The 25,680-nt window shown below is 41.5% G+C and overlaps 1 protein-coding gene across 17 annotated transcripts in view; it reads left to right on the top strand.

Annotated features, from left to right (window-relative positions):
• Positions 1–25,680, top strand: part of LOC115591711 (receptor-type tyrosine-protein phosphatase F-like) — a 309,359-nt gene that overhangs the window by 107,913 nt on the left and 175,766 nt on the right. For all 17 annotated transcript variants that reach the window (XR_003985993.1, XR_003985994.1, XR_003985995.1 and 14 more), the window contains 3 exons: positions 4,252–4,388; positions 7,195–7,339; positions 22,387–22,580. Coding sequence is in view for 13 of the 17 variants with exons in the window: in XM_030433937.1 (XP_030289797.1) it covers positions 4,252–4,388; positions 7,195–7,339; positions 22,387–22,580 (476 nt within the window). In the remaining 4 variants the exon portion in view is untranslated. The remainder of the gene's footprint in view (positions 1–4,251; positions 4,389–7,194; positions 7,340–22,386; positions 22,581–25,680) is intronic.

The following is a 25,680-nucleotide window of genomic DNA, read 5'->3' as shown; positions in this document are numbered from 1 at the left end:
AGCAATCTTTTGATCAGCACATTAAAGAAATTACCAAGATTGCATTATACCACCTATGCTACAGTCATTCTTTTAATGGCTGATGCAGCAATCTAAATGCATGCCTTTATTTCATCTAGACTGGAGTCCGTCATGAATAATCTCAGGATTTACCATTTTTTTAACAAATGGAAATACAGTTAAGCTTGGCGCTGATGGCTCTTAGTCCAGTGGGGTAGCGCACAAATAACATAATACCGTTACCGAGGTGATAAAAGCACCAAATTTTACATGAAGCTTCTTTAGGACCTCCTGAATGATTTCAGCCTAGGAGCCCAGCTGAAATATTGAAATTTAGTGTCCAATACCTCACAAAACAATATCCAAGAAAAACGTTTTTTTGTTTTTTTCCTCTCGAGTAAAACTTTCATGGTAATGGCCATTTAAGACCACTGAATAAGCTTCCTTTTGTTAATTTGTGCTCTGGCCAGTGGATCTTCCAAATTATAAGGGTAAAATAGAGTACCAAGACATCTTAGACCCCAAAAAACCTCAAAAGCCCTGTATAATATAGGCGGAATTATAAATAAAAGGCAGCAAAAATTGCTTAAATGTTAAGAGATCTTGGGTTTTCTCTTTTATTTTTTAATTCAACTTTAGGTTATTCATATAGCCATCTACTGAGTTCATAGTTTGGCTATTAGTTCTGCATCACATCACATTAAATCCTATTTGTGTGTGACAGTACATAGCTAAAGCCGATGTAATGATGAAATGCAACGACTGGATATTCACAAGTGCTTCTTCTGTGAGGGTGGCATAGATCAAGGTGCTCTCCATGAAGTATCAACATTTGATGCCGACAGGAATATCCAACATTTTCAAAATTCAAAATGGCAGTTTAAACCATATTTCAACTCCCAGTTTTGATTAATTTTGAGTCAATTTAGATGTTTTAGAGGACACTGAATCTATAAAAATAAATAGCAGGATATTTATGAACACAATTATCCAAATGATGCAGAATATGTACATTTTAATTCACATAACATTACACTCTGAGGTGACATTGGAGGTAACAAAGGCAAGTACCATATCAAACTATGACTATGGCTAAATAATATAGAGAAAGGAGTATAATACAAGTTACAGGTAGAACACAAGAGTCCTGGAACAGATTTTAAAACAGAAGTATACCCAAAATTATCACAGCAGAAAACTAGAAAACTTTCATCAAGCAATAGCAAGTCACGTTTTCTGCACGAGGACACTCACTCACGTGTAAAACCATGCAGCGGCACAAACAACATGGAGGGAGGAGAGAGATGTGCCTTTTGTAGCTAGAAATACAGTCATAATTTTGAGTTATTACAAAACACACACACACACAAATGCTTGATCAAGGGTCGGCCCGGGCAGAGAATCTAAAGTCTGGCCGGTGGCGGGGATGAGAGCACCTGTTGTCGGCGGGACGGTCGCAGGCCTGCGGGCACATAATGCCGGCAGCAGAGATGAGAGCATGCGCTGTCGGCGGGACGGGAGGTTGCAAGCCGGGGACGGAGAGTGTCGGTTCGGCCCCACTGACCAGCGTCAACAGACTCTTCACATATCCAGACTTTACCTGGTGATAGTTGCTGTAACTATCGAGGGTAAAGTGGACACTGCAGAGATAGGTGATGGTGGTGATTTTTAACTCTCAACAGTATCTCCTCTTGACAAAATCGATCCACCGTTTCCTTACATTGTCGTCCTTAGGAAACTTAAATAAGCTAACAGCGCCGTTACCCTGCACACTGTGGCATCCAGGAAAGATGCACGAGCGATGTGGAGGAGACATGACTGTTTAGCTGACTGGTTGACTGGTTAGCTAGCTGCAAACTATTGTAAGAGATGCTATGACTCAAGAGCGAGCGGAAAAACCTCCGAAGCTAATGCGCTGAATGATTTCTGACCCGCCCATTAAATCCTGAACACAGAAATCGTGAAACACAGTTTGTGAGCCTAGCTCCAAAATTAAATTCTAAATGGTTGAATGGCTTTTTACATGTTTTAAGGAAATACATTTATGACCTGTTTAATGTGTTTAGAAGAAAATGGCTGAATTTGCTTTACACGGACTTTAACTGTTGATGTATTAATTACTCTGGATTAAGTCTTTGGATTTTACTCAAAAGAACTCCTACCATATTTTAGAGATGGTTTAGAAGTAGGCTATAGAGATATTAGGCTATATATATAAAAAAATAAAAAATAAATATGCACTACATACACACTGTAATCACTGTTATCTGCTTCTATTTGATCAACTTACTTGCATTGAGATGATATTATCCAAATATAAAAAGCTCTGTTTTGTCCATCTTTCCATCCAGCCAGTATTCTGCCCGATGCAGTTACCACAGTGACAATCACACAAAATTGAGCAGCCAAAAAACGCAAGCAGAACTGAAGCAATTTGAAGAAATATTAGGTCTCAACATTCACACCAGTGAGATTGTGCTCTATTGATTCTGAAATGCAGGTCCAATGGATTAAGCATATAAATCGACTCAAAATTAATAAAAATCGGTCCACCACTTTTGGTTTAAACTGTCATTTTGAATTTTGAAAATGTCAGAAATTGATTCAGCATCCTTAATAACCCCCAAAACCACTCCAATATTGTCCAAATCGGCCAAGCAGTTGCTGAAATATTGCCCATATAGGCGATCAATGCTAATTAATGCTAATAATGCTAATTATGCAAATTACCCAACATATACAAGTTAGCAACCAGCAGTTTCTTAATACTAGGGACCCACACTGTACATTTCTATTATAAAACTTTGGTGTACTCAACATTTCCGGGTTCACAATGGGGCTCTATGGGCTGGCAAGACTGCTCACCTCTTTGCAAATGCACCTGTAACGACTCATAATTATCAATTACAGGGCCAATAAAGATTATACTTTTTCAATACTTGTCATGTATTGAAGCTTTAGTTATGTAAAAGTTCATACACATAAATAAAACTATAAAATGTTAACTTTGGGACTCATTTGAACACTTTATCTTGTGCAGGAACTTGAAAATCACTGTGTTTTAAGCATATTTCATTGATAATAATATACTGCTAATATGAAGTTATTTTTCTGAGGGCTCCTAGGCCAAAATATATATAGACCCTAAGGAAACACCATGCAAAATTTGGTGCTTTTATCACCTCTGTAACGGTATTTTCACTATGCCACCGGACTATCTGTTCTAAGATGCTCCCTGAATTGACCCAGCAGCATGCCAAGCCAAAACAGGGAGTCATTGGTGGTGCAATGCAGAACACCCCAGGGTATTAATGAGTGAACTCTAACCAAGAGAATAAATGTAGTTTAAACTTTTTAACTCTGTGGCCCTAGGACTCTAAACTAGAAAGGCGAAGGATGGAGTTGTGGCAGGCAAGCTTGCCAGTGGCAGCAGTGTGTATTTAAATGGACCACCTTGTGGTAAGAACAGCTGCAGTTGGTGTATGACTGATTAGTCATGATAATCCAATTGGCAGCTGCCAGGTGGTTACAGCTGAGGCGTATGACTTCTTGTCCTGCATCAACTAACGCTAAGATTCATGTCAGTCAGGACAGGATTAACCATTTTTCGCAACAAATGGAAATACAGTTATTCCTGAAGTTGAGCTGAAGGTGGTTCTCGACTACTTCCCTATATTCCTCCTCCTTATTGTCTGTGATAAACCCAACACTGAAGGAGTCGTCAAAGCTTTTGCAGGTAGCATGTCTGGGAGTTGTAGTAGAAGTCAGAGGTGTAAAGGGTGAGGTGAGGCAATGTGATTGTGATTTTTTGTTATATAAATAAAATGTAATTGATATGATGTTGTGATGTATCAGATTTGTCTGATCCGCTGCAGCGATATCCACTTAGGGGGCATGTCCGCTGGTAAAATGACTTCCGTGAAGGCTGTTCTTGTGTGTCCTCGGTGATCGTTCCTCAGAGACACCTCCTTGGTCCAAAATAGAGTACAAATTAGAGTTTTTGGAAGATGTACAAGATAGCATGCCAGAAAGAAACTGCTGGTTCAACCATGGATAGAGGAGCGTGGAAATGTCAGATAGGAGAAACTGAATGTACCCTCTGTGGCCAGTCTCCCACTCCACCTCCTGACTGCCTAACTGTGTATTTCCACCATTCAATACACTCTGCACCCTGCACTATCAATACACTCTGCACTATCTCTGTCTGTGTTAGTGTCTTCGGTCTCTTCATCTCTTTTTTTCTGTCTGCAGTTCCAGGTCAGCCAACTGGTTTTGAGGCAGAGGCTGAGCTAGACTCACGCATCATGCTGTCATGGCTTTGGCCTGTCAAGGATCCCATAATAAGCTTTGAACTGCTCTATTGGGAGGCCAACAATCCCACAGAAAAGGAAAGTACCACTTTAAGACCACTTCCATTCCACAAGAATTTTCCTCATAGTATGAACACTATATCTCTGTCTCGAGCAAGAGGCTCAAAGTGCTGCCCCTGTACCACTCTGACCCCCTCCTTCCCTTGATATGGCTCATGAACTTATGCCAAAAATATAATGCCATGTGGCCTGCATTTAAAAATAAATAAATAATAATTGGAAATATTTTGTTCTTTCACATCATTGAAGCTAGACCTTCATATTCAATAGAAATAGGAGCACAATTCTATATGCATCTTCAAAGAAAAATGGCATTAGAATACAGCAGATACATGTTAAAAATGTCATGGGTAGTTTTACACAGTCATTGGGAGTAATGACTAAGAAGTGGGTGTTAGAAGATTTGCAGGCAACAGGCTGCACCCCTCCAACTTTTCAGTCAGGTAATACTTTTCATGAATGTTCTCAGGTTACCTGTCATCACTGGGTTTAAATCCAACATATTGCCGTAAAGGTGCTTTTGATTTTCAATTTGACAAAAAATTCTCCGCCATTGACCAGCTCTTCTAATGGTCTCCATGGTAAAAGCCAAATGTGACTCCTGTTAACCTGTGCTGCAACTTTCATGCTGGCCATGCTGCTGCATGGAGCAGACGCCTCCGGCAGTTTGTAATTGCATTGTCCATTGTTGAAGTTTAGATTTTTGAAGTAAAATTACTGTTGGGGTGGTGGGCAAGTGATGTAATTGGTGCGACACCTTGAACACCAACTACTCAGCAAGCCAGGTGCAAGGTTTAAATAAGTACTTTATGAGGAAAAAAACACATTTTCACTCTTCAAACCCTATGTGCATACAGATGTATATTGCTGTTTGCATTGTTTTGATAAATACGAAAACATGAGCAGAAGTTAGGGTCAAGTAAAAATGTATTTAATTTTTTAGTTTGGTACAGGGTTTTGATAAGTTGTTTAAGAGTCAGGAAAAAAAAAAATCTGCACTAAACGTTTAAAAAACTAATCATATAAATATTTCTACAAACTGCTGTTTGCACATTTGTTTTATTATTAGAGATGCACCGATCGATTGGCAACCGATCGCAATCGGCAGATAATGCCCCTATCGGTTTTGAAAATAGATTACATCAGGCCGATCAGATGACGTTTAAGTATAAAGACAGTGCATAACTGCATGCAGGGAGGGAATTTCATGGCCGCCGTTGCCCCGCACTTTGGCCTTGATGCCCCGTGAAAAAAAACTCATCATACGGCCACAGTGGCCTCTGTGCCCCTGGCCCGGTCAGCGTAGCGAGCTTGCCTTTAATTACAGCCACCTTAGTGCACAGTAGTCACTCACAGTAACTTCAGTGAGTCCGCGGTTCGCGCAGGTGGAGTCTCATCATCACGATGATCTCACGTGAAAGCCTCTCAAACAGCAGCAGCGTCTCAAAACAGAAGTACGAAACTTACAGCACAGGTGCGAAAGTGAGCGCAGCCGGTTTTGACATGATACGTAACTGACTTATGTGGTAGGATTTAGTCCGGTAAAGTTGGAAATATATTCACAGATTCGAACTTCCCGCATCAATAACTCATAAGTGAAACCTTGTTAAAACACAAACGACGGCTCTTTTCTACCATAGTAAGGTAGACAACGAGCTACAACCGTATGTTAATCAAAATGAGCGGCTGGACATTAACTCTGGTCTGTATGGTCAGCCGGCTGTGAGACGAGGGCGCAGGGACCGTCTACAAAGTGCAACACCGAAAAGAGAAACTACAAAAACTTCAATAACTTCACTATTATTCAGAGTGTAGTGTCACCAAAATCACTCCACACATCAGTGGTCTCCTGCTGGTTATTCTACAATTTTTTGTTTGGAAAAAATGTGCTTTGCCATAATTTTGGGGAATTTCTATTGGGAGAAATATTCAATAACACTAATATTCAGTGAGGTGTCACAAAACCCACCTCACCCTAACCCTACTTAACAAAAACTACTTTCTAATGTAACTTTAACTTGATTTTGGTATAAAAAAATGTTTTAATACACAATCCATGTCTTACTATAAATTAGGATGTTATGGTATCAGTCTGAAAGGTAAATCAACACATTTTACCCAGTGGCCTTTGTGCCCTGTCATGTGGCCTTGGTGCCACTGAAAAAAAAACTGAAGGCCAAATGCACTTGCCCCTAAAATGACAAAATTCCCACCCTGACTGCATGCATTCCCACTAGTAAGCTACAGTTACTCTATGTAAGCTGAGTCCAAGTTGTCTCTAAGAGAGTCTCTAGAGTGTGAAATATTGTACATTGCCTCAGCCTGCAATAAAACGGTGGTCAATTCATGATACTTTCTCATCTCCTAATTTTTATACTTAATAATACAATGTCAATGTTGTGTAAGAAGAATCATTGATTAAATATATGAAAGTTATACAAGACAATGATATAGAAGAATTTATGGATTTGATGCTGTGATCGGTGATTGGCAACATCGGGATCGGCAGATACTGCTTTCGGTGATCGGCCCCAAAAATCCTGATCGGTGCATCTCTAATTATTACGTTAATAATGGACATAAAAATGAAAATATCAGTAACATTGCACTTTCTTGTAGTACTGTAATGCTGGAGGGGTCCCCCTATCTAGTATGTGTGAGTGAATCAGCATGGTAAAATATGGTGCTGAAGACACCAGGACCTACCACAGAAGCAGTTTCTAAATTCTGTAGTAGGAATCGTGTGTGTGTGTGTTGTCTATATATACAGTCTGTGTGTAAGTACCATGGTTTTCATGATCTCATGGTTTATATCTCTCCACAGCGTCGCATCACTTTTGACCCAGCAGGCTACTATGCAGTTGATGGTCTAAAGTCAGATACGCCATACATGTTTTCCCTGGCAGCAAAGTCTGACATCGGTTTAGGAGTCTTTACTCAGCCTATTGAGGCCAGGACTACCCAATCCAGTAAGTACTACAGCCTTCTAATGTCACTTTGTTTTGGGTTACTTTTACTTTAAAACTAAACCAGGAGAAGGAAACATGAGATCATATCGACATATCTCAGGTATTTCATTGTACACTGTTGATGACGCATCATCATCAGTGATACATGGACATGAGCAGGTCAAGCTTTACAATTTTTAACATAGGGCTACAGTTTTACAGAATGTGCATGATTATACAACCCACCACTCCATCTACTACAAACCTAGCTGTAACAAGTACGGAATTCTACCTGTATGTTTAGGTAAACAATGAACAGTTCACATAATTTTGTAACAGCAATGGTGACGGAAAATTGTATAACTGTTCCATAAGAGTAGTCTGCGGAGACCCACACGCTCTGGCCTGGGTTCAATTCAGGTTGGTGACGTGCTCTGTGGAGCTAGTTGTTGTTGTAGTGTAGCTCCTGTTTTCTCTTCCCTTGTGTCTCCATCTTACGGAACTGTTTGATGTTGGACCAGCGTTCACAGGCTCTAGCACGACACTTAGCATGACCAGCATGGACACAACAGTTTGGGCAGTTGTGGCAGAAGGATTCAAATTTGTCTCCCCATGAGGAGCTGTGCTGGAGAATAGCCATTCTTCAATTGGGTGGCTCGGTAACTGAGCAGGGCTTTAGCATAGTCACCTCCTTCCTTCCACAAGCCTTTCACTGCCTGTTCTGCTTCTCCATTTGCCTGTGGGTATTGTGAGTATCTACTGGTTAAATGAGTGACGCTGTAATCACTGGCAAAATCCTTGCGGCCCATTCTCTGAAATTAATAATGGATTGGATTTGTATGGCGCTTTTCTAGACACTCAAAGCGCTCTTACAGGGTTCCAGGTTCCATTCATTCACAGGAGGTATTCATTCATTCACTACGATAGTAATAGTAGTAGACTGACGGAAGCATGGCTGCCATTCAGCGCCTACGGCCCCTCCGACCCCCTCCGACCACCACCTTAAACATACAGCAGTCATACACATTCACACGAGGTGGGTTAAGTGTCTTGCCAAAGACACAAAGACACATGGCACAGTTGGCAGGGGCGGGGATCTAACCACTGACCCTCCGAACACAGGCCAACCCGCTCTATCACCTGAGCCACAGTCGCCCCTAACACATATTAACACATATTATAACACACATATTAACACCTCTGGAACACCATGACGGCCAAAGATGTTCTTCAGGGCTGCTATTACTGTGCTGGCTGTTGCAACATTGACGTAGGCAACCTCAATGTACCGAGAGAACTAGTCAACCACTACAAGGTAAATTTACTTGTCCCAGATGATTATGTCTGTACCTACACGTCATCACAGCCTCTCTGTGTTGTTCTGTGTTTCATGCATGTGGGGCAGTTTTCTACCTCCTGGCTAATGGCAGAAGAAACCCGGCCACCGGACTGATTCACAGGCACACCACTTAACTATACCTTGGAGGCCGTTGTGGAGGATGTCAAGTGTGTCATTTCTATGTGAGTGGGGATGACAATCCTTTGTCCTTTCAGTATAAGATCCCCAGCTAGGGACAGATACTGCCTCTCCTTCCAGTAAGGTGATGTCAGGTGGGAGGTGGGTTTTGACAGGCCACTGTGTCTGGCAGTAGTGAATGAGTTTGCTGCAGATGGAGTCTTCTTTCTGTTTCTGTGCCAGCTGCTGCAATCTAGCCTTTGTAGCTGGAAGAGACTGCCTGATTGAGTCCACACATATTTTAATGTCTGCTTCCTGTGACTCATGGGCGCCCTTGACAGAGTGTCTGCATCAATGAGCTGCTTTCCAGGAACATGTATGATATCATACGTGAATTTCAGCAGTCTCAGTCTGAATCAAGTGCTCTAGTACTTAACAATATGACAAGGGGTTTGTTATCTGTCTCAATTGTAAACCTCATGCCCAGCAGGAATGATTACAGGCACTCACATGCCAAGGTCACAGCCAATGCTTCCTTCTCAATCTGAGTGTAGTGTTTCTCAGCATCTGACAGAGCTCTAGAGGTGAAGACTATTGGGCGCCAGTCTCCACTCTCTGGCTGCTGCTGAAGGAGCGTCTGCTGATACACATGTCTCTGCAGTGGATGAGTATACAGCAAAGACTCTCTGTGAGCTATGCTCTGCCTTTCTGAAAAGCCTCTTGCTGGGGTGCTCCCCAACACCATTCTGTTTGCTCTGACAGCAGTTCATTGAGAGGATGAGAGAATGATGAGAGCTGTGGGAGAAACTTGCCTAAGTACTTAACTATGCCCATTACTCTTCATACATCTGCAACACATGACGGCTCTAGCATTTCCAGTATGGCCTTGACTTTGCCTGGGTCTGGGTTTACTCCCTCTGCAGTATCCCAGCGTCCAAGAAACATGATTTTGCTCTTGGAAAACTCATATTTTCTTTGATCAAAGTCAGTCCTTCATCCCTCAGTCTCCTGAGGACCTGGTGCAGCCTGGTGTCATGTTCAGCCTGATCCTTGCCATACACTATGATATTGTCTGCATGACACACTGTGCCAGCACAGCCCTCCAGCATTCGTTTCATCTGTCGTTGAAAATGCTCTGGGGTGGAGGAGATTCCAAACGGCAGCCTTTTGAAACAATAGCGACCGAATGGGGTAGTGAATGTGGTCAGGAGTGCACTGTCCTCTGTGAGGGGAATTTGCCAAAAACCTGATGTGGCATCTAGTTTAGTGAAAACCTTGGCTCCTGAGAGTGCAGCTAGAGTGTGTGTGTGATCAACAGCTGGTAAAATATGTTTGGTTCAGGGATGTCAAATCAACACAGTTTCTCTTTTGAGCCAGCTGTGGGCACTACTACTAGCCCTGCACACCATGGAGTAGGTTTAGTGACCTTAGATATCACTCCCATTGCTTCCATCCGATCCCACTCTGGCTTGACCTTATCTCTCAGAGGGAGGGGGACTCGACGTGGGGCAACAGGGCATATTGTGAGGCTCCTGGTTCTAGTTCTATCTTGTATGGATCCTTCAGCTTTCCGTGTCCTTTGAACACAGTGGGGTAACTATTTTTAATGTCTTCACCCACCTGTACTGTGTGTACACATTTAACAAGTGACAGAGCCTCCATGGCTGGGAGGCCTAGCAGTGGTCTCATCAGTCTGGCCACAACATAAACATCCTGCTCAGTTGTCTTATTTCTGATTTCCAGTTTTCCTTTGAAGTACCATCCAAACATCCAAACGCCGTCTGCCTGGACTATATAGGGGGAACTTTGGCGGCAGGGGAGTCCCATGCTTATCTGCAGAGTAGTGGTGTTTTGGTATAGCTGTAACTCCTGCTCCAGTGTCAAGCTTGAATTCCCTTTCCTCTCCATTTAATTCCAGATTTTCTCTCCACTCATTATCAACACTGTTAATCTCAATCGTTATCTCTCCAAAGAAAAAATTATCCACATCATCATCTGTTGAATCTTCTTGGATCTCATTGACACCACCTGCAGTCCGACATCTCCATGCATGTCCTTTTCTTTTACATTTGCGACATTCTGCATCTTCAGCGGGACATTTTTCCCATAGATGCCGTGTTACATGTCTGCATCCCCCACAGCCTGAGTCCTTGTTTTTATTTTCTGACTTATATGTTGAACTGAGTTTTTTTGCATAAGCCCCTTTTTGTGTCTGCCTCCTCCCTGTCATAGCATCCAAGTTGCCAGGCTGTCTTTCATCCATTCTGCCACGCAGTATAGGCTGCTGCTTTTTTATCTTCACATGGTGGCGCACTTTGCAACAGTTTTTGCTAATTTGAGTTCAGGATCCATCTGCAGTGACTCTGACAACTTTGCATCTTGTAGTCTGACAACTTTTCTATCCCTGATTAGTTCCCCTTTCAGGTCTGCAAAAGCACAATGTTCCACTAAAATATAGACAGCCGTGATAAACGATTCGGTGCTCTTTCCTGGTTATTGGCTTTGTCTATTAAACCATGCTCATTCAAAAATGATGTTTCTTTTACTCACACAATGTCTCTCAAAAGCTATTTGGACTTCTTTATAAGATTTTTTTTATCCTCCTCTAGGGGCAGGACATTCAATATGTCTTCAGCTTCATCCCCTAGAGTGTATATCAATGTATTCACTTGGTATTCTTGTGACTGTTTATCCAGGCTTGATGCAATTCTAAAGCGCTCAAAACATCTTATCCATTTTGGCCACTCACTCGCGTTAAGTCAAAGTTGCCCGGAGGAGCCAGCTGGATGCTGCCTACTGTGTGGACAGGTGCTGCAGCGGGTGCTGCTGCCTGACCTCCATCCATGTCGTTTGCAACTATTCTGTCAGACTCACCCTCCGCTTCCTTTATACTTAGCAAATACACGTCCGGTCCGGCGGCACTGCTAGCTTCTTTAGCGCCATTCTTTTACTCTCACGGACTTCAAGTAGAGGCATACTCTTGCACTTTTCCTTCGTCGGATAGCGTCAAACACTTATTCCAAGATTATTTTTGACACCATGTTGTGTTATTTTTATAATAACAAGGCAGGGAGTTATCGTGAACTTTACTTATTTCTTCAGCTCAGGTAACACCTGGGTTCTCAACCATTCAATAACAAACACTCTCATTGGTTGCCATATTACATGCCAGTTAACCCCCTACACAACAGCTCCTGAAGAAATTCAGACTCTGCGGCTGCAGCAGGACATTTCAGAATGGTTAGTGTGTCCAAATATGGTACTTAGTTTGTTCGTATGTGTTGTTATATTTACTACTATGTGGCCAACAGCTAGCGAAAGCTGTGTTTGTCTCCAACACAGTCTCAAAACTCTTGGACACTGTTTGGATAGTCTCTGTCTCCAGTCTGCACGTTTCCAGACTTTTTACTGTGACAACCAAGCTCCCTCGTAATATAATATTAACATAAACATAAAAATGGCTTCAAACGCCATTGCATAGCGGACTGAAGCAGAGCTAACTAGTTAGCCAATTTCAAGCTGACTTCACCATACTCGTAGGCAGTGTTGGGCACGTTACTTTAAAAAGCAATTAGTTATAGTTACTAGTTACTTATTCCAAAAAGTAACTGAGTTAGTAATGGAATTACTCCACTATAAACATAACTAGTTACCAGGAAAAGTAACTATTGCGTTACTTTTAATTATTCCCCCTTTTGAGCTCGGCATTCATTTTAGCATACTGTAGCATTTAGCATCCATGTATTTAGAAAATGTCTTTTTGCATGGTGGACCGGCACCTCTTCTCCCCGATATTTTTGTCAGTGAGTGCTCTGAGGGTACTGAGTCAGCTGTTGATAACAGGAGCATGTTCTCAACAACATACCTGTCTATCATTGCATTCAGTTCAGTCTGAGTCAAGTTTTTGTGAAGCTGGAGCAGAGAAATCCAGCTGTAGCTGCTCGGACAGCTCCGTGTCCTTCTTTGTTAGCGGAGCTCACGTTAACCACACCTGGCCTGCTGTCATCATCAACGGTGTCAACAATGGTGTTTTTGGCCACTAGTTTTTTTGCCGTTGAGAGATGATTCATTAGATAAGAGTTGCTTACAACGGACGTAGACAAAAGAGATTAAAAAAAAAGACGTTAACTTTCCCTCCGGACTCGCCATTGCTGCAACTCACCTCTGCTAGTCTGTGTGTGCGAGGCTGCTGCGTGCGTGTGTGGTTTGTGTGTAAACTGAACACTGCCTCTGACTGGCTTACGAACTCTCACTCTACCTTAGAGAGCCAATCACCATCACTTATGCGATTGTCCCGCCCCTCCCTCGCCAAGCTAAAATAATAATAAAGTAAAACAACTCTGCAGCTCCGGTGGCTGAAAGCCGAGTCGGATGACAACAGCTTCAATGAGCAGCTTCAGTTTGTAATGCACCACATTTAATAGTCGGTAACGGTAACGATATTGTAACGGTGGAAATAGTAATTAGTTAGATTACCCGTTACTGAAAAAAAGTTATTCCCAACACTGCTCGTAGGCAACTGTAAATACTATCAAAGCGTGGCGACACTTACCTGTGGCTTGGGTGCAGTTGTTGGGTCCCATATGGTTGGGACTGATCCTTTTACTAGGATCAATGTTGAGGCAAAGCCAGCTTTGTACTGACCCTCGTTACTGAAGCAGTCCAACGTGAAGTGGTTAGCACACACATATAAACTAACAGGAAGTGTAGCCGGCACATTGTCATTAAAAATGAAACGCAACCACTGTCTCTTCTGTTGTTCTGTAGCTGGGACAGAATATAGGCACTTATGTTGATTGAGACACCCAACAACCAAGCAATTTGCGTGTCTAACTCTGAGCGACGACATTGCAAAACACTGCTAGCGGATATCTCCTATCATCGTGCAGAGGAGGCCGACCTATGAAAATCTTTACTTTCGTTACGTAATGATAGGAACTGAATCTGAACAGCCTGTAGGAGCACCGTTTTACCAGTGGGTGGGCTGCAGAGACCATGCAGGACTCGCTTGTTTTCCTCATTCTGGGACTTGGCAGGCTCAGGGAGGACAAATTTATATATGTGGAGACCAGAGAAAACGTGCTTTTCATAATATGGGACCTTTAAGAAACCCAACCTAGTCTCGGCTGACAACTTAAATCGTCTTTCAGAAAATGACCTTCTTGACCCTAATCTTATATATTATATCTTTGTTTGGAATTTTAACTCAGTATATTATCTTTTTTATTGTAATGCACTTTGTAGCTTGTTTTTGAAAAGTGCTATATGAATAAAGTTATTATTATTATTATTGTTATTATTATTATTATTATTATTATTATTATTGTTATTATTATTATCATTATTGTTATTATTATTATTATTATTAATATTATAATTATTATTATCATTATTAACCAGTCAGGCCTCAGGACTGGTCACTGAGATGGCCCTCCTCATGGTGACTGACTCGCATGGTGCCGCCAGAGCCTCATGCCACTTGTCAGTCCTCATTCTCCTCGACTTACCCTGTGCTTTTGACACAGTCAACCACCAAATCCTCCTCTCCACTGTAGGAGATACACTACTTAATAATAAAGGTAATTAATCACTGGTGATTCATAATATACTCGTAAATGGGGCACCACCTCCGTTGTTTAACTATTTGAATAATCCGGAGGAAATTACTCAAAGTCCAACTGTACAAGTTTGGCTTGAACAGTTCAAATCAATTTCAAATCAATGTATTCAATTTCAAAATCTATATTCAAACTCATATTCTGAAGCAGTGATCTCTTTACACAGATCCATCGGTTGCCACATTAAAATTAAGTTCCAGACAACAACAGACGTTCATATATGTTTATTAACTAAGGGTAAAATAAATGAACTGACAATTTAGACGAACAACAACAGATAACAGATAATGTAGAGATGGTAATGAGTAAAGTGATGGTAGAATTAAAGGTCGGGTTTTTCTTTAAAATATTACTGGAGCAATTTTTGATACTAACGAGACCATAATCTCAATTCTCTCAAGTTTATAAGATAGAAGTCAGAACTTTAGACACCAACTCATTCTCATGTGTGTGGATCCAGCTGTATGGAGACATTCAGCCTGCTTTGTCTGGGGTCAGGAGGTCCTGGAGTTTGGTTTCCTCGAGTGTTCTGGGTTCGACTGTGGGCTTGCCGTGTCGGTCTGGTGGCCAGAGGGAAGTCTGGTACTCTGTTGAAGAACTGTCAGTCCAAAGTTCCAGTGGGATGTCCGCTTGAGTGCGCTGGGGGCAGAGCCGGTTGTCGCTTAGAACAAAAGTCTCAACAAAAGCTGGAAACCAACTGAAGCAGACAATCACTGCAAGGTTCTTCATCAAATGAGGATAGTTTTAAAAAAGACTTTTTCTTTGTGGTTTCGAGTGGTGGTTCTTAAGTTCTGATTATTAAACTAATTTAACTTCTTCTGGATCAGACGGTGATACGATATATTAAAAATCAAAAAGACAGAACTTAATTCTGTTAAAAATGAAAAGTGAAGCACTTACAGTGGTGATTCAATTCACTTGTCTTAGAGCTTGTTGCAAAAATAAAAGTAAAGATAGGTCTTTAAAAATAAAATAAGAGTGAAGGAAGAGGAGAGATGGAGGAGTGAGGGGAGTAGACAGAGAGTAAAGATGAAGAGCAGAGAGAGAGGAGAGAGCATGTCTCTCGTTTTATTGACCTGCAGCAGACAGACCAAAAGGGAGGGGGGGTGGCTTACAGCGTCACTCCTTCTGTGATATGAGTTCAGACTCACAAAACTTAATTAAACTAAACAATTGCTTTTAATGTTTCACAATCATGTTTTACCTTTCCAAGAATTCTACCATGGCTTAAAAGATGGACTCTGTCTACGTGGAAAAGATATGGCATGATTACGATCACTTATCATACAAAAAGAATTTAACATGATTAAGACATAAAACACTTGAATATACAGTAGAACCAAGGACTTATACATATTCCCTCTAGTTCTATCTTAATAAAACATGTCAGAGACATTTTACTGGTTAATCACAAAAAGTATTAAACAAAAAGAGGAATGTTCTGAAAGTCAGTCCCACTCACCAAGGCTCACAGAGAGGGAGGGACTGGAGTTTTATCCCAAACCAACTCATCATAATAAAACTTTATCTTGGCTTAACAACAACATAGAGAAATGTGGAAAGCATCAGTTTCATGGATTTATCCTACTGTTCGTTTATATATTTGAATTAGGAAGATGAGATTGTAGTTTATTAATTATTCAGAACTTATTGGAACTTGGGTCAATACACTGCTGTGGATTGAACACCTTCATAAATAACACCTTGACATGAGACAAAGGGGGGGAGAACCGGATTAGCTTTCCCCAACCAACTTCTTACCCCAGATGTGGAGAGGGAAGACTCTATCGTGCTTGACCTCGTTTGACCTGAGGAAAAGGAGTGCATCTTCTTTTCAGGGGGGAAAGACCGGATGTGGTTATACGTTGTAAATTACTAAAAGAAGGTCTCTGGTGATGTGTTTATGGCAAGAAAAACATTGTCTCTTCTTGTTTGATGGAGGGGTTATGGTCTGCCAGGCACCTCTCTGAAAACATTCAGCTTAGAGAAGGTGAAAGGGTAACTGATGACAGACACAGGCCTCTGTGAGATGCAGAGACAAAAGGGCTTGTGTTCCTACACCACTCTGGCTGAACTTTGCATTGCTGACTCTGCTCTAACTTGGTTCACATCATACCTGACAAATTGCATCTTTAAGGTCACATGGAACGGCTCCTTGTCAAAACCCTGCTTTATGAAAACTGGTGTCCCTCAGTGCTCCACTTCTGTTTTCACTATACACTAGATCAATAGGCTCTGCAATCCTCGACGATGGACTGTCCTGCGCCCCCAATGGCAGATTTGCCCTCTAGAATATTCGCAGGATCCGTTTTTTCCTCACAAAAGACGCAACGCAACTCCTGATCATCTCCCGCCTGAACTACTGCAACTCCTTCTTGATTGGACTCCCAGCCTCTGCAACTAAACCGTTGCAACACATCCAGAACCCTGCAGCGTGCCTTGTTTATAATCTACCCAAATTCTCCCATGTGACCCCCCTCCTCCATGTCTAAAACTAAGGAGATGATTATTGACTTCTGGATGTCACTGCCTGAGCAAGCTGCTCTCAGCAACAGTGGCTGCACAGTGGAGAGAGTGGAGAACATCAAGTTCCTTAGAGTGCAGATCTCGCAGGACCTAAGCTGGAATAAAAACACCTCAGGGATGACGAAACAGGTCCAACAGAGACTGTACTTCCTGAAGAAGCTGAAACAAGCCTCTCTCCCCAGCAGCATCTTCAGGACTTTCTACAGTGGTGTGGTGGAGAGCGTTTTGACGTATTGTATCTTGACATGGTACTCAAGCTTAAATATGTCAGGCAAAAAAGCTCTGCAGAGAATTGTTAGAGAAGCTGAAAGGGTCAACGGAGTTTTCCTCCCCTCTGTCCAAGAACTCTCCTCAGTTGCTGCAGGAGCAGGGCACTGAAAATCGTCAGGGCCACCCAACCTCTCCACACATTCTTTGAACTGCTGCCATCAGGAAAACGGTTCCAGAGTCAAAAAGGCCGAACTAACAGACTTATCAACAGCTTCCTTCCACAAGCTGTTAGATTGCTGAACTGCTGATCTGGAGCATGTGCACTGATGCACTTCATGAGCCCCTAGTCATAGTTTTAGTTTTAAATTATTATATGTATATATTGTGTGTTATTTATTGTGTTTGTGTTATTGATCCCGGAGAAACGTAAACTCACTTTTGTTGTACTACCTTTGGTGGTACAGCAAAATAACAATAAAGCTTTGATTGATTGATTGATTGATTGATTGATTGATTGGTTTAACCAGAGGAGAGTTTGCAGGCCTTTAAATTCTGTGTGGGTGTGTCCTTACAGAGTCATTCGGGTCACTTGTGGGTTGCTGACTCTACCGACCTTAACCCTCTAAGACCCACTGTTGTAATATTACAACGTTACCTTCAGCCACCCTAAAAAACTATCTGTTATATTTTATGTTGTTTTTTACCACATTTACATAGTCATTGGGTCCTATTGTTCAGTCTCACGATGCTATTGGATAGTACATTTGTTTAAAAGTCCCGCCTCTTGGCCATGAACTCACACAACCTCTCATGGTTTCCTTCGGACAACATTGCTTTGTTTCATTGGACTAAATTCATCAGATTCAAGTAAGTAAAATGTCTTTTATATATTTTTTTGTTGTTATTACAATGTCTAGAACATGTACATATGTAGTTTTTGTAGAATAGATTAATCAAATTTTATTTAGAGCTTGTTACATATTTGTTGCAATATTACAACGTTGGGTGAGTGTGGTAGTCAAAATAGCAGGCTTGTTCCAGTGGGAACAAACAGGTTGTATTCCCTCCACTACACCACTGCCTGAAACAGAGTGTTTTTTTTATACATGGAAAGTATACATACTACCCTTGTGCTGTGTTCTGGTCAAATTTGACTGATTTAAAAGTTTATCTCTAAAAAATGTAGTTAATTTGATCATACTGACCTAAAATTCCACAACTTTGTCCACAAAGAGGATATCAACAGACAATTCAGTTCTAGGAAAGGTGAACATTTTCCTGAATGTGGATGTGTGGATGTAAGAGGGGGTATGTATATTTTCCTTTTAGTATGATAATTAGAGGGGATTACAAGCAGTATTGTCATGTCAAGGCAGTATTGTGTGACTAAATGGCTGGTGATTGGGATGCACATTTCTTTTAGCATGATAAGTAGAGAGCATAGGCTGAGCCATTTCCATTTCCATTTAGGTCATTTAGCAGATGCTTTTGTCCAAAGTGACTTACAATAAGCAGACAGTATTGTCTGCCTGGAAAACATTGGGGAATTCATTACATGGGAACAGCCAGGCAGGTGCGCCTGCCCAACTGAGACCTTGAAGACGAGAAGAGCTTGAAGGAAAAGGGGAGAGGAAGCGATGACGTCAGAGTGGAGGGGAATCACAACATCTGTGCTGTCAAATGGTCTGACAACAGGGCCATCACACTTGTGCTATCCTTTGCTGGACCTGAACCTGTGCAGAAGATTCAACGCTGGGACAAAGTCAGCCGAACCTACACTGAAGTTGAGAGGCCTTACATTGTTGGTGCCAACACATGTACATGGGAGTTGTGGATTTGTTGGACTCATTTACAGCCAAATAAAGGTCCCCCATCAAATCCCGTCGCTGGCACATGTACATCTTCTGGCAAACCATCATCCTCTCTCAAGATGTCTAGCAAAGAGACAATGAACAGGAGACAGTTTCAGGCACAGCCAGCATCCTCTCTCATCCTGGTGAACATGGCGCTCCAAACTCCAAAGAGAGGACGACCATCTTCAGGCAAAGGGAGCCCAGCAACAGTGACATCAGGAAGCTCTCTGACTCGTCAGAAGAGACCATCCAAGAGAAATGCACACCTCCCATTGGATGTACGCAAGGACCTAGTTGCGCATTTCCCAGTGAAGACAGGGAGAGGACGCTGCAGACACTGCACTAAAGGATACACTAACATGCAATGCAGCAAGTGTGATGTTCACCTTTGCTTTTCAGAGGACAAGAGCTGTTTTTGGGACTTTCACTATGAATGAAAGTCAACCATGAAAACAAAAAAATGAATGAAGAAGTCACTAGAAAAAGCTATTTAATAAAAAATAAATAAATAAAAAAATTCTTCATTAAAATATGAATGTGTAATTATTATTCATGTTATATACCTTTATGGGGCTAAGTAAGCAATCAACTCTGCAAATGAACCCTTAGTTGTTCTGAATTGTTGTTCAGAGAACATGAGTACACATACAGAAATTCTGCTCCCACCTAAGCCTAACATTGCAATATTACAACATTTCTCTAAAAACGTACATAAACATTTAAAAAAAAAAAAAAACTCTTTCATTTCTGCATCAGAGGCCTCCTACAACAACATCTGAAGGGTCCAAAAATTTTTTTTTTTAGGTTTTTCTATATTTGGGTCTTACAGGGTTGTGGGTTGCTAGGGCTAGGTGAGCCCAGGTCTGAATGGTTGTCAATCCGTCACAGAACTGCATTGTAGGTGGGTGATAAGTAATGTTGTATGCCACCTCTTTCTTCAAAGCTGGCAGTTCCAGTTTTACATAAATTGATTCCTTTACTCCTCTTTAAAACTACCTGTCTTCTCTTGCAAAGTTGTTTAAATTGTCAAAGAAATGACTTTTCTCCTTCAGATTTAAGTAGACAGGAGTCTTGACCTGAGGAGTTCACCCTGTGTTGTGCCATTCATTTATCAGGTTATCATTATTTATGATTCTTCAGGAAAAATCTGGAAATCCTGAAAATGAGGCTCTCGTAAATCATGCAAATCTGATTTTTTGTGCTTTTTTGTCTCCATCTCACTCAGCAAGTAGTCAGTTCACTTGTCACGATGTCACTTCATTCAAAGCAGAGCTCCAGCAAAGAACCTGCAATCGTTACGGGAGGTTATCTGATGTGTTTGTCCCACACATTCAAAATTCTTAGAACTATTTCTTTCTTAGCCAAAGCCGACAAGGGGACGAATAAATGTAAAGATGGAGACATAGTGGAGTTCCTATTTTCATTTTGAAAAAGAATAATTAATTCTACCGACTACCCCTTACCTGACCTGGCAAGTGACATTATTTTGAAACATAAGAACAACTCCCCCGACATGGTTAGAAAATACTGCCTCTAGAGCCAGCTGCACAATGAAAAAATGTCATAGCATGCTCAGAATAGCTTGACCTGACAAGACAATGGAGAAAATAATTGTATTTAAAAGTTGGGGTTTACTAATGGATGAGATTATTAGATATTTTCATGCAGTTATGTGATGTACGTTACACCAAGACACAAAGTAAGCAAGACAGAAAAAGAAAGTAAACCATGCCCAACTATCTACTCACGTGACAACAGCTTCAGTTGACAAGACGGTGAACATGGATAATTCAGGTAGGCAGGGGGTGGTGTCACCGCGCCACTACATTACTCTGTTTATGCCTGGGTGTTTTGTCCTTTGGATGGACAAGTTTCTGCCTCAGTGTGTTGGAAGGTTTGAATTGAACAGGCATACTTCTTAATTTAATCAATTATCCTAAATTAAATATTCACATCTGGCATTTTTTACAAAAAAATATAAAAAATCAGTTGAAACTTCACGGAGTTGTTATTTAAATTAAGGGGGATTTGATCTCCTGCCTGTATGGACATAATGCATTAAAAGTTGCAGCTGCTACATCCCAGTATGGCTGCCATGCTGATGCACAAGATTCAGTGCAAGGTAAACAACTGAAGAAAATACAGTATGGTTATAATTGTGAGTGTGTTTTATTCTGTTGTTTGTCAGAAGTTAATAAAAATGTCAGCCAATCAAAACACACTGTGTTGCGTCTAGCTTGTGCTAGAATGTGTAGGCTGTTCCTGAATGAAAAAGGCATTGATGCCATTGACTGGCCCTCTCAATCCCCTGACCTGCACCTATTGGATGTTATGTATCTGTGCATCAAATGCTGCCAAGTAGTGCCACAGACTGACAAGGAGCTGACTGAGGCCCTGATTCTGGTCTGGTGGAGATCCCCACAGAATACCATCCACCAACTCAATTCCAACTTAAATCCACATTTTTTGGTTCAGACAATGATGGGTTTATTTCTCTTTAAATATATAGAGCTTTTCTGTGAGGTCATGTGTGGCGGCCTTTGGCCCCTAATCTTCAGAAGTAGAATGTAGCAAAGCCCAGTGCTCAAAGGCTTAAGACAGACACCATTACAACAAATCTTTACAAGAGGATTTCTCTTTATTTGTGAGTGAAAAATTGGAGCTCTATACATTCTTTGAGAATTATTCATTCTTTTTAACTTTTAAAAACAGAAAAGTAGAAAGTGAAAAACAGACAACCTCATTTTCTGCAGCGCTGCCTCATCTTTTGTTTAACTCAACTATTTTGTCTTTACAAAACACTAAACTAACATTATCGACAGAATGTGAAGAAACAACAGTTGATATTATTTCAAAGAAATCTATACTGTATTGCAGACACATCTACTAAAGTTAGCATGCTAACCAGCTAGTCCTGTCATATGATACCACTTTTTTACTGTCAAGAGGCAATAGTCTGATAGCCCCTACACTTTCAGCTTGGAGATGTATACAAGCATAAATTGAAACAAAACAAAATAAACTTTAAAAATGTCTCTTACTATACTTATACTATAGATATATTAATATCTAGTTCCTTACTAAACCGGAAGGTGAAAGGTGATGTCACAAAAACTCTGTTCACTATTTGACACATACCAATGATCTAGTTGTGAAGACTTTTTAAAACAAGTTTAATGTATTCTGGATCTCTGTTTCTAGTCATTTGAGACATCTTGCTTATATCTCATCTCTGTTGAGAGTTGCAAGGTCAGGGTAAAACATTTGAACAAGACATTCTTGTTAAAACTATGTTCAGTGGTATCCATTGAGCCGGAAATTAACCGCGCAATATGACTGTGAGTGAATGGTAGTTGTGAACAAAAGGTAGACGCAATTGTAATTTTAAGTTGTGTTGTGCTGCAGTGCCTGTTGCTCCTCCCAGGAAAGTGGAGGCAGATGCCCTCAACTCCACTGCCCTCAGGGTGACCTGGAAGCCTCCACTGTCTGTGAAGCAGCATGGACAGATCAGAGGCTACCAGCTGGTGTACACCCGGCTAGAGAATGGGGAACCTCATGGCCATCCAGTCATTATGGACGTGCCCCTTCCTGAAGCTCAGGTACTGTCACATTTTGTCTAAAGAGACCCATAACAGGTTAAACAGGTGTTGTGTTTATCTAACTATGCGGGAACAATGACTGACTAAAAGATGGGGAGTTTGGTTTAAATCCCCGTAGTCGCTGGCAAAAGCTATTCCTTGACAAATGTCAATTTGTAAAAGGACTGTACTCATGAAGCATTTTTCTAGTTTAGTTACTACTCAAATGTTTACAACACAAGCCAGCATTCACCCACACACACATTCATACACTGGTGGCAGGGGCTGCCATGCAAGGCACCATCTACTCTTCTTTTTTTATTCCCCCTTTTCTATAATTTTCAATTCTCATACACAATTAAAACTTATAAATGGAGAACCTCATGTCTTCTTTCAGCTGATTTGCTAATTTACTTACACTTTTGGCTGTACACGCAAAGCCACAGGCACTCCTGCAAATTCCTTCATAAGCTTTCGATGTTAATTTTGAACCTAAATGTATGGAGGAAAGCAGACAATACAAGTTTTCGAACCTGCAGTTATTCTCTTATTTTTGATTCTACAAAATAAGCTACATCAATGCGTTCAGCTACTTCTCCTGTAACTCGTGTCTTAAATATGTGCAATAGCATAATTAATAGAATAGTTTGCTGAATAATTTACCCAGTAATGGCTTTAGATCATTAAACTGTGGTTGCAGTGCAACTCTGTTCTGATAAAGCACTTTTTTTGGTAAGTTTGGGATTGTATTCACATGCTTTGTCCAACAACCTTTTAAGCCTGTGGTCAAGCTCCTCTTTTAAGACTCCCCAAACAAGGAAGTCATCAATGATGTTTCTAGCACAATCCAGATCTTCAATCATCTGAGCAGCCGCCCTATAATAGACCTCTGGTGCCAATGAAATCCCAAATGGGAGTCATAGGAACCTGTATCTTCCTATGGGGGAGATATAGGTGCACAACAAGGAACTTTCATCATCAAGTTTTATTCACCAAAAGCCCTGATTAGCATCTAGTACATACAAGTACATTGCATTTGGCCCTGCAGGAAACTTCTTCCTCAACAGTCTGCGGTGGGGAGTGTTCTTGCTTAATTGCTTGGTTTAAGTCTTTTGGATCCTTATGGATGCAGATTTTCCTGGGTGTGACAAGTTTTACTATACTGCTAACACACTCGGTTAGCTCAGTCTGTCTCGCTATCACACCCAATTCTTCCATTTGCTGTAGTTCTTCAACCACTCCCCCTGTCCTAACCCTGTCCTTCCTGGAAGGTACATGTTATTTTTTTTATTTTGACATACTGTATTAACACAATGGACCTAAAATCCCGGGTTTGCAGCTTTTGATGATGTTCACGTCGCGTAATTACGTCACTTCATATAGTTCCCATGGCACAGGGGAAAATGGCTGCTCTTGAGTAAAGTAAGCGCAACATTTTTCAACTTTCTGCTGAGATATATGTGACTTTTTTGCAACGAATATGCGGGGATTATGAAATCATGCAAGCCCTGCATATTTTGCGCGGAAATCGGCAATTTGTGCGGCGAAAGTGCGGTGTATTTGAAAAAATGCAGCCCCCTTCATAAATATGCGGACTTTGCATAATTCAATGCATAATCAGCCAATCGCATAATCGCGTTTTTCTGGAGGGACTGGTTAAACTAAAGATACTGTATGTTTCAGTAAACAGACAAGTGGAGAAGTTGTTTTGTCTTTAGACTGCTTCACTGAACTCAAATCATGGTTCTCCTCCAACTTCCTCAAACTAAACAGTGATAAAACTGAATTTCATCTTATTGCTACTAAATCAACCCTTTCAAAAGCTGACAGTTTTTCCCTCACCATCGACCACTCCTCTGTCTCCCCCTCCCCTCAGGTTAAGAGTCTGGGTCAGAGTCCTGCACGGGTTCGGGTACCCGCGGGTGCCCGACGGGTGACCCGCACAATTTGGATGAAACGGGTGAAAAATAATGTCCTGTGTCGGACGCGGGTGCGGATCGGGTCGGACGCCTAGAGAGCGCGGGTCGGGTTTTGCGATTGTCATTTTCATGGCATCAGGTGCAAAAAAAAAAAAAATCATTAGCGACACATCTACAAAAATATGCCTGCATTTCAAAATGATAAGCATGTACGGTATATTTCGTATGAGCTCATTCATGCGTGCTTGCGCCCTCCCAGAACTCCCATTCCCCATGCTGGCTTACTTTCATTTTTAAAAATTGCGTCAGTCTAATTTTGCTTCGGGTGCGGGTCGGGCGTCGGTATCAATTTATAGCGGGTCGGCTCGGGTGCGGAATGTAATTTGTGCTACTGTCGGGAAACGGGTCGGATGCGGTTTTAAGTACGACGGGTACGGGCGGGTACGGGTTTGCAAAATAAGACCCGTGCAGGACTCTGGTCTGGGTGTGATCCTTGACAGCACATTATCCTTCCAATCACATATCAATAACATCACCCGGTCTGCCTATTTCCATCTACGCAACATCAAACGCCTCCGCCCCTCCCTCTCTCCCCACTCCACTGCCATTCTTGTACACAGCCTTGTCACCTCCAGCATTGATTACTGTAACTCCCTTCTCTTTGGTCTACCTCACAAATACAAACATAAACTTTCAATGGTTCAGAACTCTGCAGCTCGGATCATCACCAGAACCCCCTCCATTCACCACATTACCCCTGTTTTGCAGCAACCCCACTGGCTCCCAGTCAAACTCCGTATAGACTTCAAAATCCTCCTGTTTACATTCAACGCCCTCCATAACCTTTCCCCTCCTTACCTGTCCGAACTCCTCCACATTTCAACCCCTTCCCGTTCCCTCAGATCTGCCTCCTCTGTCCACCTCTCTGTCCCTCCCGCCCACCTTGTCACCATAGGGAGAAGGGTTTTCAGCCACTCTGCCCCCCGACTCTGGTATGGAAGTTAAATCCTGTCATTAATCAAGAGCATAGATTTTCAGTTTGAGAGCATGATTTCATTCCTTTTCAGTGACACAGCTCCTTCGCGTGCTCAGATTTTTTCTCCTCATGCTCACATTTTGTTCTTGCATTTAAATTTCTTCTGCTCTCTTTCAAAATGTCAGCTTGAACTCAAAAATCACATGCCCGTGTTCACATTTCTCCT

Source organism: Sparus aurata, chromosome 11, assembly GCF_900880675.1.
Source record: "Sparus aurata chromosome 11, fSpaAur1.1, whole genome shotgun sequence".
NCBI lineage: Eukaryota > Metazoa > Chordata > Actinopteri > Spariformes > Sparidae > Sparus > Sparus aurata.
The sequence above is the reverse complement of the archived record's forward strand: the minus strand, read 5'-3'. Positions and strand labels throughout refer to the sequence as shown.